We start from the raw sequence: 21,730 nt of genomic DNA on the forward strand, positions 1-21,730 counted from the left end.
AAAAAAAGAAGAAGAAGAAATAATGTTGGTAATGATGGAAAATCCGGAATTCCATCATTACTCGTGTCATTACTGAACTCGTTGACCTTACACGATCATTAAAAGTGCCATTACTTTTTAGTAATGACACATTTAATGATCGTGTAAGGGCCGCTATTTAGTTTGAGGGAAGGATTTTTTTATTGGGTAGATTTGAAATTATGACACAAATATGCATAATATAATATTAGTATGTATACCAGCAGCGTTTGAATCTTAAACGTCAACACATAAAATCATTATGTCAAATGGCAAAAATATCTGCGTTTGCTGGATTTTTAATCGTGAAAAAAATTGAACTGCGAGAGTTTTGATAAACCATTTCAGTCTTTACCTTTTATAAACCAAGAAGATTGATAGCAAACATTGTGTTATTGTAGATTGCAAGTATGTACAAAACTTTTTATCGTGATTATCAAAAACTATAACTTACACCCAATTTTTCACATTGACCTATTTAATGGGATGATATCACCGAGTCAATCTACTTGCATCTTATCGATCTGTTTTTTTCTTCATGTTTTGCAAAATGTCTAAATTGAGGCTGTGGTTCAAAATAATTTTGGTTTCGAATAAAAACAAACCGAGCTGTATTTTTTTTTAAATCGATTTTGTTTTCGTTTCAGGGTCTGTGAGCTCCATTCTCCTACGAAGATGGAGCTATCACATAGTCTGACACTAAATGAGGATGCCCTCAACCAACTGCCAGAACAGAAGCGTCCAGTGTTTATCTTCGAATGGCTCCGTTTTCTTGATAAGGTACTCGTTGCTGCTCAAAAATCGGACATCAAAGGTTGTCAGAAAAAGTTAGTTGAACAACTGACGCAGCACATTCAAGGTTCACCAGGACCTCCAACGAGGAAGCTGATCGCTCGCTGTCTTGCAACGCTATTCTCCGTAGGAGATACATTTCTGTTGTTCGAAACTGTGAACAAGTGTAACGATATCTTAAAAAATAAGGATGATTCTCCAAGTTATCTTGCTACGCGACTAGCCGCAATATGTGTCGTGGGTTGCATGTACGAGAAGCTTGGACGAATGATGGGTCGATCATATGAGGAAACCGTACACATTTTAGTAAAATCGTTAAAAAATGCTGAATCGCAAGTTCGAATAGAAATAATGCTTACCCTTGAGAAGGTTTGTGCTGGAATGGGTTCAGCAGTTTCTAATGTTCACAAAGATATCTATAAAGCCGTTCGTTACTGTCTTACCGATCGCGTGATGGCAGTGCGAGTAGCAGCATCCAATTGCTTGCTTGAGATGACCAAACACGCACCATTCTTGTACACCACCGAGCTGGAAAGTTTGGCTGCGTTGTGTTTCCGTGCGTTCGACAGTTGCAACTACGAAGTGAGATGTGCTGTTGCAAAATTACTTGGAACATTGATTGCATGCACGCAGAATGGCAGTCTTAAAAATTTTAGTATGACTTCTTCCGGATCCAGCACTAAATCGATACGACCGACATCGCTGGACGAAGCACTTGGTGTGTTAATGTCCGGATTTCTGCGCGGTGGGGTATCATTTCTCAAAGGAACAGGCGAAATAATCAAGGGTAGTTCCGGAGTGAATCGCGAAGTGCGGGTTGGTGTAACTCATGCATACGTCATTTTTGTTCAAACGATGGGTGGCTTGTGGTTGGAACGAAACATGCAAGCTTTTTTGGTGCACGTGCTCGATTTAGTCGCGAATCCCAAGGCGGCTTCTTCTCATGTGGATGCTGTTTACTCTAGGAAGTGTATCAATTTCATTCTGCGGTCAGTTATTGGAAAAATGTTAGGAGAAAAAGCACAAACTTCTGCTTGCAAAGAGTTGATTCATGTGATAGCGAAACAAATGAATTCCATTGATTTCAATCCGGAAAATGCAAAAGACTCGAATCAGGAAACATTGTTTGGACAGCATTTGTTAGTATGTGCGCTCCAAGAGCTCGGGAGCCTAGTCTTACTGCTGGGAACTACAGCGCAAAATCTTCTGACCGATCAATCGCTGAATTTTATTGATGCGACATGTGCCGTGCTTATTCATCCCTGCATGGCGGCAAGACTGGCTGCAGCTTGGTGTCTACGGTGCATCTGCGTGGCCGTACCCAGTCAGATAACTCCTCTGATTGATCGATTCATTGATGCAATTGAGAAAATGCGAACATCTCCAGATGCCATCTCTGGGTACAGCTGTGCCCTGGCAGCAGTATTAGGAGGAGTGCGTTCTTCTCCTCTCGGCATTCCACACACGCGAGGAAAGGTCATTTTCAATACAGCAGAAGAGTTACTACGAACTGCTAGTCAGAACAGTAGATTATCTTTGAGTAGGACGCAAGCCGGTTGGTTACTGATTGGAGCTATTATGACCCTTGGCGTACCTGTCGTTAAAGGACTGCTTCCACGGATGTTGCTGTTGTGGCGCAATGCATTTCCTCGTTCCACAAAAGAGCTGGACTCGGAAAAGGCTCGTGGAGATGCGTTTACGTGGCAGGTCACCCTAGAAGGACGAGCCGGAGCCCTCTCCGTCATGCACAGTTTTCTTCTTCATTGTCCGGAATTGGTGACAGATGATATCACTCGTCGTCTTCTGACACCGATCGAAAGTGCTCTGGCTATGCTTATCAAGTTAGTTTTCTCCTTTTCCTGTTGTTTGTATTATATTTATGTACACTCTACGATTTCAGCATAACATCGGTTCTGAAGAGTTATGGGCAGCATTTGAAGGCTCCTACAGCAATGGTTCGATTGCGGCTATACGAAACGCTTTCACTGTTAGCGGCAAACGCTTTGGAAGCGTCATACACGCATTTGTTGCGCATGCTAGTATCCGAATTTACGCTGACTGAAAATCCCGCTAACACAACAACATCGCTTCTACGGCAAATGTGTCACGCAGACGATTCCATCATTCTTGGCACGTGGTTGCAGGAGACCGATCATCGCACCATTGAAGATCAAGTAAGTGTACGAATCACAGCAATATGACACATACATAAAAAACAACTTTTTTATTTTATGTTCGTTTTTTTTCGTTTCTCTTTTGACGTATTCCAAACTTCTTAATTTGAAGATGGAACCAAATCGTAAAGCTGATCGTGAATATGTAAGTTACCACATAACAAAAAATTGTGGCCATTAACGCTCACTTTTGTGCTTGGTAAACATGCTTTCAGTTGTCATTTTATTTAATCCGTTTATGTTTGTCATATTTATTTTACTCCGAGCGTCATATTTTTAATGCTAATATACGCTATCGGCTCCACTGAATTTGGACTGAGTTGACATCATTCTTCGCGGAAACAATTTCATATATACATATATCCCTCATTCCCCAGAATGTATTTGCATTTTTTCCCATAACAAATCATTCCACGTGAAATGCTTCTGTATTTCATATCCTCAAAAAAGTAACTCTCTTAAACATCTTTAATAACTACATACAAGAAAAAATAATGAATCCAATTGATTGAAAAGGTTAGTTGATAATAGGAGAATTACCGTACTGAGTATTAAAGAATATTCTAATTTTTATTTCATATTAACTATTCCCGTGAATATGACCTAAACGGAGTCCTGCTATGTGCTAATGTCCGAGTTGGCGTTTCAGCGCATAGGGCACTGGTCTAACAAACCTCTTGTTATATGTTCGAGCTCCGACCTGGAAGATTCATAGTATCAATAGGATTGTAGTACTAGTCATGCAATGGTTTCGTACGTTAATAATCGGCCATGGAGCTCGAGTATTGCGTTTGAGGGGCTTTATACCCTCCTGCATGAAGGAAAAAGACTAATCTTTCGGTTACTCTAGCGTCTGCATTAAAAAATGGTCAAAAATTGTCAATATTTCATGGGTTTATTTTCACCTACACTGACGAAACTACCCATGCAGCACCAATCATAGTAACCCATGAGTCAACAGACAAAATTTGACAGCTCTATCACTCGAACTCTAACCTTGATGGCAAAAACAGTGAAGCTACTCCGTTCAAAAGTGTGCATAAACATAGAAAATAGACATCGTGGGCAGTTTGTAAAAACCGGATACGCCTGATCCGGTATACGACAACAATCAGAGGACCGAAAAAAGCCCGTGTCCGGACGACAAACGATCCTGAGCGTGAGAAGCTCCATCGGAAGCTGAAGAGAAAGACCGAGGGAAGAGAAGCGACATCGCTTCATGCGCTTGGCCGTGAAAAAGTATTTGGCGAACATGAACATACATGTCAAGAAGCGGAAGTTGCGTTAACTGGTTTCGGAGCTGCAGGCAATGATGCAGCGGCAGCGACCCTAAAACTAAGATTGTGAACTCGATTTTCCCGGCGTGGCAGTGGTGATAGACGACGAAACCTATCTCACCTTGGATGGCAACGACTGGCAGCACACTTCGCATTTTACTTCACCCACGAAGGAAGTGAGCTTCGAGAAGAGGTTCATCATCATATGAAATGCCTACTGGAAGTTGCATCGTTCATCAAGAAATACCACTAGGGCGAAGACGCCGAATCTGGTGTTGGCCCATTACTCGAAGCGATCGTAGAAGATGGAGCGGCTGAATATCGATGTGGTATCCAAGTCGGCGAACCTGCCCAACGTCCCCCAGCTGCGTCACGTCGAGAATTTCTGGGCCAACCTGAAGCTTAGGATGAATTGATAAATAAAACGAAGAAAGAACTTAAAAACATGCCTACACGCATGTTTTCGTCCGCCATGACGAATGTTTCGATTAACTGCCGGAAGACCGCTCGCAAGGGCGAAGAATTTTTTTGCAAGTTAGCTTAGAAAATTATCTTCCATGGGAAATTTATCAAAAGCAATTATCTGTCTTAGCTTTTTTATCACCATCCGAATAAAAGTTCATTTTTTTAAGGGTCTAACACATTTGAAAAACCACTTATTTTTTTCTTTGTATTTTCTTATGGTAAAACATTTCACGAATTTTCTGTGAAATTTTCAAGCATATCGGAACAAAACTCTGGAAGTTATGAAACTTTACATTTGCTTTTCTCATACTGAGAAAAAGCAAGATCTCGACACACAGGCCCAAGAGTTCTGCTTTGAATAAATTGAAAATTTGACAGAACACTTGTTTTATTATGACAAAATACAAAGACAAAATATGATTTTCCTACGCGCTCCCAAGAAAAATAAATTATTACCTTTGATTTTATAGACAATGAACTTTGAACGGGTGTTTCTCGGAAACAGGTTTTGAAAGTCACCTTTTTTTCAAATTTTGTGTAAACTTTCTATACATGTAAAATACCAGACCCCAATATTTTCCTTTTCGTGAATTCTTACTTTTTCACGTAAAAATTATGAAATGTTGTTCAAATGATGCTTTATATTATGTAAAATATTTGAATTTATTTTGCTGAAAGCAAAGCCTTGGTATTACATTCCTGTAGAGGAATTTGACCTTCTGTTTCAACAGACTTCGCAGCCGATTCTTAGCGTACAGATTCATTGCATGGCTAGTACTACGATCCTACTGACACTACGAATCCTTCCAGGTCGGAACTCGAACATAGGAATTATTTTGCTGAACGATAGCTATAAAAAATCGCAAAAATAGTTTTTTTTATCAACCGTTAGACCCCGCAAATCGCAGTGTCTATTTGGATGATCTAATTCGAAGAGTGTTGTATACAACATACGACTGACTTTTAATGTCATTGTAGTAAAAATAAAACAATTCTTAGGTTCGCTTACTAAAAACAAATTTTGGTTTATGGTGGATTTTCTAGTCAAAGCGCATAGATTGTTTGCGAATGACAAGAATTGACGATGAGATTCTTTGATAATTATTGATTATACCTTTTCCAGAAATTCCTATGTGACTGGCAACTTTTCAGTTCTATTATCTACTAGATTTTGTTATGACCATTAAGGGCTGAGGCCAGTAGGTCGCGTATAACCGCGTGTCTCACTTTGCGTATTACATTTCCATGCTCTCTCGCATATGTACAAAATGACTCTCGATGGGCCGGGTGACCAGAAAAGTTTCGATATTTTCGGTTACAAGTTTGCATAAAATGTGTCTGCATCCAATAAAGCTTGTTTGGCAGCCTTGCTTAACCGAATTTATTTCTCTCTCATGTTTCGTTACGTTACCCAGAAAAAGCAGAAAATGAACAAGTTGAAAGACGGCGTTTTCAGCTTTGCAATTCTTCCTTCAGAAAAAAGACTTTTCCGACCGCTAAAGTCAATGAATCATTCTGAAATTTTCACAGCATAATCTAAACTAATTTTCTAAGAGATTGTCAGTTGGGATTTTTTTTAGTCGTCACCGTTTTTGAGAAAATCAGATTTGAAGCGTGAAAATAGCCCTCTAACGCACTGACCTCAGCTCTAAAGAAATCATGTGCTTTCGCGATACTGTGATTTTTGTTTGTAGGAAAAATTGTAAAATTGTAAACTGATCAATTCTTTGAACAGTGAATCGATTCAATAGAAGATTGCATATATTCTGGTCGAATTCTACTTATAATTCTACTTGAAATCGGGGACGGTTATAGCAAAGATAAACTCAAGATTCGCAGTCGCAGTTTAATGATTAGTTGAACCGAAACAACAAACACCCAGTCGCTCTATGCGTCCTAAATATGATGTTTTTTTTTTTCATATTAGTAACAAATCGTGATCAAATATGCATAATATCGAACAATCTCAAATCACTTTCTGCGGTTCTTTGTATTTTAATGTAGAAGTAATTTATTATATTCAACTACCCTATAATTTAATTCGTTTAAGACGGTTTAATCTGCTTTATAAGCAATCAGATCCAAAAATTTTTTACGCGAAACTTGCAAACTTTTGTTTGTTTTTTTTTTGGTTTTGTAGCGTAACCATGGTATTTTTGCGATGCTTTTATATGTTTATCGAAGCTTTTTATCTTTGGCTACTAAGAGTATACTATTACTGAGTTCTCGGATTCACGATTACCGAACAAGTGTTTTTCTTTAATTTATATGGGACTTCGTAATCTTTAGTTTATCTTTGGTTATAGCGTGATGGGTAAGTCAATACCTTTCATGCATGCCACCTTGGTTCGATACCCAACCCCGCACATAGAATCAGAGTTTTTTCTGACATAGGGTCAGAGTTTTTCTGGCCCGAAGAGGCGAATGTCCTTAAGGTTAGAACCTCTATAATCGAAACGAACAAATCCTTGAAAGCATGATTTTTACCAAAACATTAGACCAAAATATTGTGCTTAATCAGACCATGTCAATTAGGTTACATGATTATGGTTTAGTTTAATAATAGTGGCTATGTGCCTATGCTGAAAGAACCCTCATCATGTAACCTTTTTGCTCGCAAATGGAGATTCCATTATGCACACGAACCCGTCGTCAAGCCAATCCATTTTTAAGAGTACATTATTGAAGTAATACTTTCAAATTTCCAAGGTAATCGACGAAGAACAAAACGAACGAATCTACGTTGTGTTGTGTTGTATTTATTCTATGAGCTTCATTGAGCTAAAGAGGGTTCCAAACTACTGACCAATATTCCAGAGTAGAACGAACGAGTGAACAGTATAGAGTTTTTAGACAATAAATATCAATGAAGTGCTTTGCCATTTTAAATATGAATCCCAAGCAGCGATAATCATTTTTCGCTTTTCTTTTCTTTTTTTGTTCTGTTCAAATGATAACTGCTCATCGAGTCAGACACCAAGATCTTTGGCGCATGTCGATCTACTAATCATGATTTCTTCAAGATAATATTCGAATTTGAACGGTAACTTTAACCGTAATGATTGAGCATTTTTCGGGATTCACTATCATATGATTGGCTTTGCACCAATCCGCAAAGATTGTCAATTGACGTTGAAGGAATGGCGTATCTTCTGAGCTGCGGATGGTATGATAGATCTTGAGGTCATCAGCGATAGAAACTCGTGGTCCATCCAGGCAAAATTTATATTGTTGAAGTACAGTAAGAAAATCAAAGGGCCAGACGTTGCAACTAATTCGTTGGAAACATAGCCGTCAATTTTGATAGTAAGACGTCGATTGCTGAGATATGATTGTATCCATTGAATAACGTTTGCACCAAAGCCGAGACGCTCCAATTATGCAATTGTGATATCATGATTGATAACGTATAGATAACGTCCCTCTGCAACCCGTCTGACGTAGCGTTTGTTACATAAGATGTAAAAGATTCGAGGTTGGTAGCTGTGGAGCGCTTCGCTTTACATCACTTTTTCGAACAATTTAGGTATTGCGTTAAGAGAAGTGATACCGCGCTGGTTGTTTATATCGCTTCCATCGTCTTTCTTGCAAACGCGTGCACTTGCCTGGTTTAAATTCTTGTAACGTTAGATTAATTTTGTTATGTAATATCAAGTATGCACTGAACGAAAATTCGGAAAAATAAACATATGTGGTATACGTTGGATGAAGCACAAACTTGCGATACTGGCAGCACGGCACAAGCACTGATCGTTTTATCATCAAACGCACAAGGCAGCTAGCGTACGGTAGTTTCCGTTTACACGTCACTAGCACAAAGAGGAAACTGAAAAGAAAAGCACAGTCAACTTCCTCGTCCAACGAAGACGGACGTCATCTCGCTCGGAAACATCAACCAGAAGAGATATGGCTCGGCCATAGTTCGGTACCGAAAAGAAAACTGGTTGCAAAAAAGCAAAAATAGAATAAAGGTAGGTGCCGACCGAACGGACCCAAAAAGCACAATATTGACTTAAAATATTGCAGCTCGAGCAAAGTAAACATGGATTCATGACGTCACCGTTCACTGAGCACGAGGGATCGAGCACACAAAGGACGTCCAGCTCATCCATAAAGAACCCGGAAAGGGTAACACAAAACCGCATGAAATGGCTATCAAATCGAAGATAATGGGTTCTCCGTTGTAGGTCTTTCTGTTGGATTTTTCTTTAAATTGGATTTTTCTTTTGGATTATTTTTCGTCGGGGATTTTTCCTCGGGGACTGGAACTCTTGGCTCGAACACCGTACTGGAGACCGCACTGATAGCTGGAGACGATCATCTGCAGCTGCGAAGGGACTCTATTCTGGGTCAGAGGTTGAAGCTCTCTTGACACCGCGCCGGATGTTGTGCTGATACTGCACCGAGACATTACGGAGACGTGCTAGCGCCGGAATTCATCGTGGGGTCAATATCCTGCACGAAATCAGTGTTTAAACCTGACCACTCGGACATCGTGCTTCCTCCGTGTCTTGCAGTGTCTTAGCGACGACACGACCAGGCACTCCGAAGAAAAATCTGAACAAAAAGTGTTCGTGAATGATTTACCGCCAGTTACCATAAATATAGCAACCCCTCGATAATCATGAAAATAAACTTCTTGAGCAACACTGTTTTAGTTGCTATGAACTAGTTACCAAGGAGCGCTATAATAAATAAACAAATCATTTGAGAAAGTTGTGAAACTTTTATATAAATTCAAATTTTGTTTCAACGTTCTTTTTAGATTTGCGCCGACCACAATAGTACAATAACCAAATCTGGTACTAGAAGTAGTGTTGCGACAGAAATGCGTCATCCACAGCTACCCGTTAGCTCTATCTTCAGTGTAGTCATCTAACTCATCCATGATGATGGTCTTTCTTTTTAGAAATAACCAGTTGAGTTTCCGAAACACATCACTTTTGCTTAACATACTGTCAACCAACCCGGAAGTTAGTACCAGTCTTCACGAAATGAAAATGAGACTTCGTTGTTAAATTGTATCCGACACTCTTTACATTCGACTACTTCAACAAGTTCCAGCAGCCTTACGGTAGACCGTCGTTACAGTCTGTTTTCTGCTTGAGACACAAATAATTAAATAATTTGAAGGAGACCTGTTTGCACTGGAGGCTTTCGATTTGCACTTCAAAACCTATAATTTCGATCAGATCTAATATACTGAGAAATTTTATTCCCGTGCTGTTCAAGTGCCTTTCATATTCATCAAAGTATACACGCACTTTGCGAAGACCTCAAATCACTGAGAGTAGAAGTAGAGGAGTTTCCAAAATATGACAGCGCATTGTTTCACAACATGTATGCTGATTAGCAACGAGGGTTGAACGATTTGGAACAAGGGGCGAATTGAAATGGTTTTACTTTAGAAAGTCATTAGAAAATAACAAAAATGCTTTCAATACCAAATTCTGATTATAGGACTGATAAAAAGTTTCGCAATGACGGATTGAATGACTGCAAAACTTAACGCCATTTAAAAACTCATTTACATAACAGATAGTCATTATAGATCTAAGTATGGTTACGTTGAACTATTTAACTAACATCCATGAATATTGAATTGTCTGGAAGTCATTTTTAATATGTTCGAGCACCAGCAAGCCTAAACGAAGACCTCTATCCGATTAAACTAAATAATAATTCCACTCGAGGCAGTTTGTTTTGTTTACATTTCCCAAGTCTCCAATATGCAGTAACCAAGGTTATGGTAACTGTTATTTAAAATCAATAATCTATCAACTTGTGTTGCCAGTTTCAATTGTTTTTCAGGCATTTTCGTTTTGACATTACCAGTTACTGGGGGGTAGTTAAATTTGCGATACAGTTTCGATAGACGAGTGGCAGGTCGTGTCGTCGGTCTTAGTGTCGCCATGTCATCGTACCCTGTAGGCGATATCGTCGCGCTTGCGCCGTTATATGGAAACTTCATGTGAGCTGAACGTCAAATGCTCTGCATCGTGAGTGAAGATGCATGTGGTGTGATTAGGATAGATAAAATGGAAGGATGATTTCGGTAAGCGTCTTGATTATTTATTAGTGAGGACACATAGGAAGAGATTTGAGGCAAGATAGAGAGGAACATGAAGCTGTGTAGTTAGAGGAAGTATTTCAAGTTTTGTGGAGGAAAGGCAGAAGACGGAAGAGATGAGAGTGCATGCTGGGTCAATATAAACAATATGAAACGATACACAATATGATTTTTATTTGGGCTAGTTGGCTTTCCGTCGCCTGAGGAACAAATTCCTATTTTACATTTGAGGAACGATATTCCTATATTTTATATTCTATTCGACGAATTGCTGTGTACGAATAATAATTGGATCATCTATGCCTGAGGCCTTTTCGAACCGCTTTGGAGTTCCACAAGGTAACTTCCTTGGCCCGTTATTGTTTTCAATTTTTATTAACGACGTTTCTCTATTGCTGCCATAACATTGCCGATTTTGCCACACTGACGACACTAAAATTATTTAAATTATTAGGAGCCTTTTGGATTGTCTTGAATTACAAGAAATGCTCGAGTTATTTCAAAATTGGTATACGAACAATCATTTGGACTTGAGCGTCGAGAAATGCAGTATTACTTCGTTTTACCGGTAGAAGAACCCAATTGTTTAAGGTCTTTATATTGCTTACTGGTACGGTCACTACTTGAATACAACGCGATTTGGTGGTACCCATTCCATTCGAATTGGATTATCAGTATTGAGGCAATTCAACGGAAGTTCGTGAGATACGCTTTGTGGTTTTTACCATGGACCAACCCAACACAGTTACCGTCATACGAAGACCGCTGCCGTTCACTTCATATCGAACCTTTGGAACTGAGAAGAGCTTTTGTTCACGCCCTATTAGCAGCAAAACTACTTACGGGTGGTGTTGACTGTCCTGCTCTACTCGCACGGTGTTGGTGTTACCTGTCGCTGCTCCTCTTCGACAACGCACCCTCCGGCTTCTGGAAACTCGCAATACAGTATACGGACAGCATGAACCATTCAGATCTATGTTACTACGCTTCAACGAGTTCGCCGAGTATTTTGATTTTACCTTGTCCTCTAACGTTTTTTTTATCAAGGATTACTTGACCTATTTCAATAACTGCCGGTATGCCATCTGGTCCTGCAGATCTCGAAGACTTCAATCCAGCGATAGCCATCTGTACCGAACTCACGTCTATGTCAATGGAGTGCAAAAATTCACGTACTTCTAGGAAGCTTTTGAATTAGACTATATGCTATGCTGTACTTTCGTATCGTGTATAGAGTATCGTGTCCGAGCAACTCTTTTGGATGTTTTCAGATATCTCAATTCAGCGGTTAGTCACGACGGATGCTGGGAATGTAGAACGGATCGTTTCAAAAAAAAAAGGCGGGTGGGTAATGTCAGATACATAACTGGATGTCGTAAATACGAAAACAACTGACATGTTCCTTAACACTTCCGAATATCAATTAGTTGATCAATTGTATGAAATTGTATGTAGAATTTGAAACGATGCACCTAAACTAATGGCGTTTTCGTTTTTAATTTGCACTATACCGGTGCAGTGCTACACTGAGGCATGAATAAACGAAGAAAAATGATGAAAACATAACCAGTAACCATTGACTACAATATACGATTCCATTGCACAGAGCTACACCAAACTTTTGATGAGTGCTACACCAGTGGTATCGGTAAAGAAAAAGTGTAGCACTGGTGTAGTGCAATTGGCAAAAACGAACGGTTTCAGTGCAGCTTTCGCTACACCAGTGTAGTAATATTTAAAAACGAAAACGACATAAAGTACAGATTAGTTACATTTAACATTCTGAAACACAAATATTATGAAATAATCAGTATAGTTCTTTATAATAAAATAATGGTGGCTCTGAAAAGAACCTTTTATGAAAGCGTTTGTGATGGAGAGTTATGAGTTGAATTCGAATTCCGATGGATGCCACTGACTTCCGTCATCTAATTCCAGGCTGAACTGTTGTACGTGGGTGCGATCCTGATATGGTTGGTGTAGGTGTAGCGTTTACAACCGATTATAATCTTCCAATAAAGAAAACATTAATTCGCTGGGTTGATCAATGATACAATAGGCCTAATTTATTGAACGAAACTATCAATATGCTATAGGGATTCGTTTCTAGCATTCAGAAGGGTCAAATTGCGTAATTTTCTATGACATTGAACTCTGGAACATTTTTCGCAAAAACAAAGAAGGCTTCACTTGATCTTGATTACTGTGAATTTCACACAGCGAAAAGTGCACAAATCTAACCAAGCTGTTCTAGATTTGAACTAAACTGAGGATATTTACCTTCGATTTGCGAACAACTAATTCTAATAGTTCTTTAGAAAATTTTTGAGCCATTAGAACGGCTGATTTTGTGTAATGCTTTCCACCGTTGTTTTTTCATCAATGCAAATGACTGGCAGCTGTGACGTAATCTCTCTTGTCGGAAGCGAAACTAGCTTTGCAAACGACACAAAATACATCTGCTCGCAGTGGCGATAGAATCCAAACTGATCCAATTTTTGTTAGGAGCTTCCTTTTTACGTGATTTCGTTTGTAGCTTTTTCACTAATGGGCGGTCCTAACGGCTATAAAAATAGCCGCATACAGAATTTCAATGTCGATTATTTCATTTCGGATTTGGGATACGTTTCTAGCATTCAGAAGGACCAAATTGAGGAACTCACTGCGATATTCAACACTTTTCGGAACATTTTTCTCGAACGATTTGTTGTACAGCAGCAGATATTTTGTTTTCTTCCTCAGAACGCGTTCTGATTAGCTGGTGTTGACATGGGTCAAATGAGTCAGGTTTTTCAATAGTGTACTATTGAAATACTTTAATGCTTTTGCTATACACGTTTAAGTTGAAAAATTTCGATTCTATTGGTAGTTAGATTATATAAATCCTTTCACAGATCACGGAGCTATGAGCTTTAAAAATACGAGAAAGGCAAACGCGCCTTATGGATTATCCCCTTTGATACTCGTTCACACCAAACATTTCAGAAAAGTTTAATTTTGAATTATTTGAGATTATGTCACACAACTGATAATTTTATCATAAAATTGTGATCATATTTCCGATGGCGTGTAGCAAAAATTATGTTGATTCGTTAAATACAACAAGAGATATTCACGATCAAAAACTTATCACTCTCTTAGAGGGTAAATTTTGAAAAGGCACCCCATAGTAAAGTAAGTCGTATTCACGACAAAATCAATTGCGTATATCAGTACATTGGAGAAGGTCTGTACAGCTGCGTTAACCTCGTTATTATCGAGAATGTCATCCCAATCGATACTCATAAGAAAGGCAGTCATGCTATTTTATTCGGCTCTATTAAAATTATAGCTAGAGGAGGCGCTGTCATGAGTTAAATGTTCAGTCTCGAGTACGATGTGTAGTGGAGGATGATGTCGAAAACGTTTCACTAGAGGAGACGGTGCAACGCAAATTTAGAGTGTGATATCGGTTTTACTGGAGAAGCATGGGTCGAGCATTCGGCCATTCTCGTAAAAGATGTGTTTGAATTGCGGCAGTAATCTAAAATTTTAAACCACGCGGCCAGCAAAATGTTCAGCTCCGACACTCGGACCACCAACGAGCAAAGAAGAAAGCCAATGGACCGTGGTGCGCGCCAGCCATAACGAACCCACCAAAATTACCTAGAAAGAAAACCTGCGGGCCAACCGCAAGGGGGCTGGACCCCCTTGGGATGACTCCCGCAGCCACAACTGAATAGAAAAACAAAACAAACATAAAAAACACAAAACTCTGTAAACCAAAACGGTTAAATTTTATAACTTCTACCTGGTGAACGACCAACATGGTTAAAGCCGGGGTAAAATAAATGATATAAAAAAAAAATAAAATTTTAACCGTCGAGCAAGGTAGTGGCACACCAATCAAACTAGGAAAGTTAAAGTCTCTAACAACCAGGATTTCGTCGATGGACAGTGCTTGATTAGATGAAATTTAATGCAATGACTCGATATGTGTCGTAATCAGTGGCAAATCACTACGTCGGTCCGGAGGAATGTAAATCACACAATTTAAAACGAGAAATCAGCCAGTTTAACACGAATCCACACCTGCTCGACACAACATCGCGGTGTGTTCTCAATCAGTTGAGCTTTTAAACGACGGTGAAACACTCCGCCTCCTATGCTCTTGGAACTGTTACGGGGGCTGCGAACGGTACGGAAAACTTTATAATTTGACCCATACCCTAGGACGGATATCGTATTTTCGTTGAGCCACGAAGGTTCATAGTGTGCAGAACGGAGCGACACTTTTTCATGCGTGACGTGAATCCCTACATCGATCGAAACCGTCGGTCGTGTGAAAGAAATCATAAGGATGACATCATTATGACATGATGTGATTGGTTCGTGAAAACATAGGTCGATTCGCATCATCTTTTCAACGGCATGCTATTGAAATACTGATACGACGTTGCCATACAAGTTTGGGTTAAATGTTTATGGATCGATTGATTGTTAAATTTTATCAAATCATCAACAAATGAATCGTTGAAAATTATGACAGAAATAAGGCATTTTTAATGCCAAAAAAACTTCCGTGTTTAGTTTTATGTACTCGAATCGAAACGTAGAAATATTTTCGAACAGTAAGTAACAGTTTAAAATTGATCGAGTTGTAGATGTTCTAAACCTGATCATTGTTTGTATAGGTTTATTGTCTGAATTTTGAATGTTCATCAACACATAGAAAACAAAAACGCAGTCCTACTTCAAAAATTCAGTACAACAATTTGAACTATTTAAACAAATTTTGTGTAATTTATGCCGTATTATTTGATTAGTCCAAATAAATACAAGCTATTTTCGTTGCGGGTAAACCCAATATACTAAAAAACCATTGCAATCACCGCTTCTAGTTTTGCCCCTAGATTGATACGCAATACCTATCAGTGCTTAAATCGTCAGTTTTTCTGTTTAAAACTTTATTCGATATAATTTCAGCTTCAACCGAACAGTGCGGCCGGTTCGGGTGCGTTGGAACACGATCCTTGCTGCCTATACCGTACTATTGCCAAAGGAGAGCAATGTCCTGGACCGCTTCCGCTCGGTGTCGCCGTGATTGATCAGTCTGTGACACTGTTCGGACTGATCTTTCCGAAAGTGGCCAACAAACATCGCCTGCAGATGTTGGAACATTTCGGCGAATGCATCAAACACGCAAAGAGTTCCCGCCAGGAAGCAGTACAGATGAACATTTTTACAGCACTGCTGAGTGGTCTCAAAGGGCTGACGGAAACAAAATCCGGTATTGGTCAAGAAGAAGTGCGGAAAAGTGCTACCAATTTGATTATCAATGCGTTGATTTGTACAAATCCCATTCTGCGGTGTGCTGCTGGAGAGGCCCTCGGGCGTATCGCCCAAGTACTCGGAGATTCAAGAATCACTGCTGAATTGGCTCAAACCAGTTTCGATCGTTTGAAATCGGCGCGGGATGTAGTGACTAGGACGGGTCATTCACTGGCATTGGGTTGTTTGCATCGCTATGTAGGTGGAATGGGTTCTTCGCAGCATCTGAACACCAGTGTGTCCATTTTACTGGCATTGGCTCAGGATGGGAGCTCACCGATCGTACAGGTTTGGTCCCTGTATGCACTGTCATTGATAGCCGACTCGGGTGGTCTTATGTTTAGAGGATATGTTGAGCCCACGCTTTCATTGGCACTGAAACTGTTGCTTTCAGTGCCGCAGTCGCATGTCGATGTACATCAGTGCATTGGGCGTGTTCTGAGTGCACTGATCACTACAATGGGCCCGGAGTTGCAAGGAAGTGGGGCAACGATTTGCACTGCCAGATCCTCATTCCTCTGTGCTGCCGCTATTATGCAAGCTCATGCGGATCCGTTAGTACAAGCAGAAGCCACTGGATGTTTACAGCAGCTGCACCTGTTCGCACCACGCCATGTCAATTTATCGACCTTAGTTCCTAATCTGTGTCAAAATCTTAGCAGTAACTATTTGATGCTACGTAAAGCGGCAGTTTCCTGTCTACGTCAATTAACCACTCGCGAAGCGAAAGAAGTCTGTGAACACGCCATGAGCTTGGTGCGCGATGATGATGGATTTACTTTGTCGGATTATGGATTACCGGGCGTTTTGTTTGGTATGCTCGACACGGAGAGTGACAATGTGATGGTCAAAAATATCCACGATACCATAACATCGATGCTGCAAATACTGGCTGCTGACAATCTGTCTCAGTGGCTCAGTATGTGTAAAAACGTTCTAACAGTGGCTTCCGAAGCGGCGCTAACGGCGGGACCAGCCGAAGTTGCTGGTGGTGGAGCTAAAGAAGAGCAAGATGATGCAGAAGACAACGAAGCAGATGATGATAATATTGAGTTCCATGCCGAAGATAATCAAGTTACGCATCCGGCCGTCCAGCCTCGGTGGCCTACCAGAGTATTTGCAGCTGAGTGTGTAAGGAAAATTATATCCACATGTGAAAGTGCAAATGCGGCCCACTACGATTTACTATTGGCCAAAGAAATGCAAATAACAAAATCTCGCGGCGACTATCTGGTACTGCATCTGTCCGACCTAATTCGAATGGCATTCATGGCGGCAACCAGTGATTCCGATCAGCTCCGGCTAGAAGGTCTGAAGACATTACAAGAAATAATCGACAAATTCGCACGTGTTCCTGAGCCGGAATTTCCCGGTCACCTTCTGTTAGAGCAATTCCAAGCTCAAGTTGGTGCAGCTTTACGGCCAGCCTTCTCACAAGATACCCCATCCCATGTCACAGCGGCTGCGTGTGAGGTTTGTTCGGCATGGATTGGTTCCGGAGTTGCAAGGGATTTGAACGATCTACGTCGCGTCCATCAGTTGCTGGTGTCGAATTTGAGCAAATTAAACGATAAAACCAACAGCACACAGTTGTACAACGAAAGCATGGCTACACTGGAGAAGCTAAGCATTTTGAAAGCATGGGCTCAGGTCTACATAATGGCAATGATTGGCAACGGGTCTGCCCCGGCCAGTTTAATGTTGAAAACATTATCGTCATCATCCAGTACAATTGCTCCGTTGGTCGGTGAACCAAACAAACCGGACGAGGAATTTGGAGATTTTGAAAGTCGCGGAGAAAGCTTGCTGGCACTGGTACAACCGGAGTTGACCAATCTATCCACACACTGGTTAGCAGCACTGAAGGATTACGCTTTGCTTTCACTACCGCCAGACTACGCTAGTCAACTTCCGCACGACGGTGGAGCTTTTTACACAAACGAAACCATGAATCTATCCAAACCGCATTATTTAACATCATGGCCACCGATTCTATATGCAGCTGCGCTCTGGTTGAATGCAGATGGGTTTGCCAAACACGCCACCAATCCAACTACTGCGACCAGTGACGAAGACAAGGCAAATGCTAACGATGTGTCGAGTATTAAAACCACTGACAAGACTAACCACAACGTTACTACGAGCACAGTGGGTGGCAACGATAGTCATACAATTTCGCATGGTAGTATCAGTGCCGACCGGTTCCATTTGGTCTTCGGAATTTGCATGGAGGCACTCTGCAGCACAAGAACAAACGAAAAGCTAGACAGTGTCATTGCATGTTTACAGTCATTGTACACGATATTCGACTCGAAGTGGTCCCGTCTGATGATGACGAAAAACAAATCACTTCCCGTCGAGTTGTGTAATGTGTTACATCGATTGATACTGACACGGGACAGTGTTGAAGTGCAGTACCTGTGTATCTTGATACTGAAACAAACCATTAGCGCAAGTAACGAATCTCTTGAGTTGGAAAAATATGACAAGCAAACAGAAGCAGCGAACAAAACCGATAACGAGAATGAAGAGAATCCCGACATCGACAATCTTGGCGAAGGTGGTGAGGAAGGCGAAATTTTACCGGGGAAATCGCACGTCTACGCCGTGATGGAAGTAGTTTTGTGTCTTCTTGCTCGTCAAATTCCCGCGATGAATCCGTCGCAGAGTACACGCGTTGCAACGGAACAAATTCAGCGACAAATGACTCAAGCAAAGAACGGACGGTTCAAGTTATCGGAAGACAATAGTCTTCTGGTAGCGACCATTCTGCAAAGTATGTCGGACCTAACAAAGCTTTGCTCACCTACCGGTAAATTGCGTACGATGTTAGACGGTATCACATAATTCATATCTTTTCAATTTTTTTTTTTTCAGGAGCTCTATCTATTCTTCCGACAATGCTCTATCTTACTACTGGTGTCATAAAGGAAGTTGCAACCAAATCGGTCAACGATGAAACTATAATAGCAAACTCCAATATTATACAATCGGCATTGCAGTTACTGAAAACTTTAGCTACCGATCGATACGCTAAACATGAAATGTCAGCGGAAGCATGGCGAAAGCTGCTACAGAGTGCGCTCGGTAAAATTATAGACCTGACCAAGACAGGCTGCGAGGAAACCAAGCTGGACGAAGTAACCGTGATGTTGGCCATAGCAGTTTTTCTGCTGCACACTCCGTCTTCACTGGTATCGATACCGAATTTACAGTATCCATGCATCAATCATTTCCGGCAGTGCTTGATAAGCGGCTCGCCGATGGTTCGTTTGAAATGTGTTCAAACGATGCGTTCAATTTTCATCAATACCGACTTGAAAGTTTCCACTCCTTACATTCATGCGTTGGCCCCGAGGCTGATTGAAACGCTGTACTCCGAAACGAACCGGTACCCGCAGAACGATATGGAACTGGCATTTATACTGGAGGGTATCTCAACGCTAGAAGCGTTGATGGCACTGGCAGAGCCTCAAAATCGTAAGTATAGCATGATATCTTTCATGAATACCGTTCGTAATTCAATCTAATTCTCCTTATCCTTTATCTAACAAACTCTCAGAAGAATCAATACAAGGTATAGACATAGTTTCCAGTCGCCAAGCCCTCGTTTACGACAGTACATTAATTGCTATCGTTTTCTACCCCCACAGGTATCCAAATGCTGACTTTGCTCATTCCCATTCTGATCAATTACCTACTGGAGCCGGAAGAATTGCGCACACATACGAAACAGTCCGCCCAGTTACACGAACAGTCGATCCAGTGGCTGATGAAGATTGGTCCGAAGTATCCGCATGAATTTAAAACGTTCATGTCGCAGGCACCGGAGTTGCGGACGAAGTTGGAAACGGCTGTCAAGCGCAACCAGATGACAGCAATTCAGGCGAAAAACAAAAGCGAGGTCGCCAACGCGGTAGCACGTGCCAGTGCGACACAGCAGCAGAAACCTACGATCGAGTTGAAAACCGACTTCAGCAACTTTAGCACGACCTAGAAAGTTTTGTGCATTTACGCTTCAGCAGTTAACTGTTCTTTGCAATCTAATAGAATAATCAGTAGAATATTTACGAATAATGATAAAGCACATCATTAAATTTTTACTTACTGGACGCCTAAGCCTCTAAATCAATTGTAATTTATCGAATAGAATATAATATTGGCTGTATTTATTACTAGAAAAGTACCGAGCAGTTTCCTTCCCAAGGGAAACTGCTTAAATTTATTTTATATTAATTAAGCGACAAAGCACCTGATTGTTATTATCCGTGTATTTCAAAAATAAAGTATCACTATACACACTGCAGAGTTGAAAAATGTTCGAATAAATGTGGAAAATGTCAAAATTAGTAAGAAACACTGATCAGTTCTGTATTGCGAACGAAATATAATACTCACCCTAAACCGTGAAATATTTCTATTTCTCCTCATGAATTTATATTCAATAATGGGAATGATATTGTCTGTCTGCTATAGACGTGTTAGTCAAGTTATATGATTTTCCGTATCATTTGTAATTAATTTGGAAAACTGCTCGTAACGTGTGATTCAGTGATACTTTTATTATAACATAAATCTAGTTGTATAGAAGGTAACAAAATTAACAGTGTATTTGTCCTATTGTGGCATAAATTGATATTTAAAAATCAATGGACGAATTTTACTTCTGCTAAATAAATATCGCTTCTGTTCTAGAGTTCATGCGTTTTTATTACTACTGTGAATGACATTCAAGTATTCGATACCGTTCTTCCTTCAATGGTAACAGGATAGAGGTAGATAATTTTCCTAAGACACTGGGCCGTATGAATAAAACGTAGCATGCTTGAATTTCGGTAGTAAATGCTACATGTGGATCACAATTCTGTCAAAAGCAGAGACTTTACTATACTGCAACTTTCGAACATGTAGTATTTACTACAATTTTTCGGTAGGTAGCTCCAGAGGTTGCTACTCGCGTGTTTGCTGATAAAGTGAAGTAGAAAAATGAAATAAAGTGTCATTTTTGCAGCAGTAAGTACGTTTCTTGATTTGTGCATACTTATTCCAGCTTTTCCGGCTCCGAGTCGATACGCCATGCAATAAATGCTAAAATTCGAAGGTAGCATTAACTACATGTTCGAACTTGTTTTTTCATTCATATCAAACGCGTTTTACTCTGTAGACTTTGTTTTTGAGAAGATACTACAAACAACAGACTTTACTATATTTTATTCATACGACCCACTGTGACATAAAAAGTTTTCTTTCAGAGTTACGAAGTGCTGCTAAAGGTGAGCAGTTCCAGAAATGCTTAGCAGATCATCAGACTCGACCACATCCGATTTGGATGAAACTTTGCACATGGCTTCAGTATGGCAAACCATAAGTTTATGAACCGATGGAGAGCTCAATCCGACTGACGACTGATTTTTAAAAGGGGCGTATGTATTTTTGAATTTCACAAAAATTGCCTTTTTCAAATCGTTGTAACTCGGAAACCGTTAATTGTACAAAAATGGCGTCCAAGAAGAAGTTGTAGGGAATCAATAGGGCACTCTAAAATATACACTGAAAAAAAATTGATTTTTTTTCTCAATAATTTCAAAATGAACAAAAAAAAATAAATAAATTAAATCAGTAGG

At 40.2% G+C, this 21,730-nt stretch overlaps 1 protein-coding gene across 4 annotated transcripts; it reads left to right on the top strand.

Moving 5' to 3' along the window:
* The first annotated feature begins 274 nt into the window (after positions 1-274).
* On the top strand, positions 275-20,802 carry LOC131427201 (HEAT repeat-containing protein 5B). 4 transcript variants are annotated; one of them, XM_058590184.1, is made up of 8 exons: positions 275-426; positions 666-2,651; positions 2,711-2,984; positions 3,097-3,129; positions 15,762-18,918; positions 18,984-19,586; positions 19,669-19,683; positions 19,760-20,802. In XM_058590184.1, exons 2-8 carry the CDS (start codon positions 694-696, stop codon positions 20,101-20,103), a joined length of 6,384 nt encoding a protein of 2,127 aa, XP_058446167.1. In that variant the 5' UTR covers positions 275-426; positions 666-693; the 3' UTR covers positions 20,104-20,802. The 4 variants fall into 4 exon arrangements, with proteins under 4 accessions (XP_058446167.1, XP_058446169.1, XP_058446170.1 ...); XM_058590186.1 differs by lacking the exon at positions 19,669-19,683; XM_058590187.1 differs by lacking the exon at positions 3,097-3,129.
* Positions 20,803-21,730: the final 928 nt, after the last annotated feature.

This window comes from Malaya genurostris, chromosome 2 (genome assembly GCF_030247185.1).
Source record: "Malaya genurostris strain Urasoe2022 chromosome 2, Malgen_1.1, whole genome shotgun sequence".
In the NCBI taxonomy this organism is placed as follows: Eukaryota; Metazoa; Arthropoda; class Insecta; order Diptera; family Culicidae; genus Malaya; species Malaya genurostris.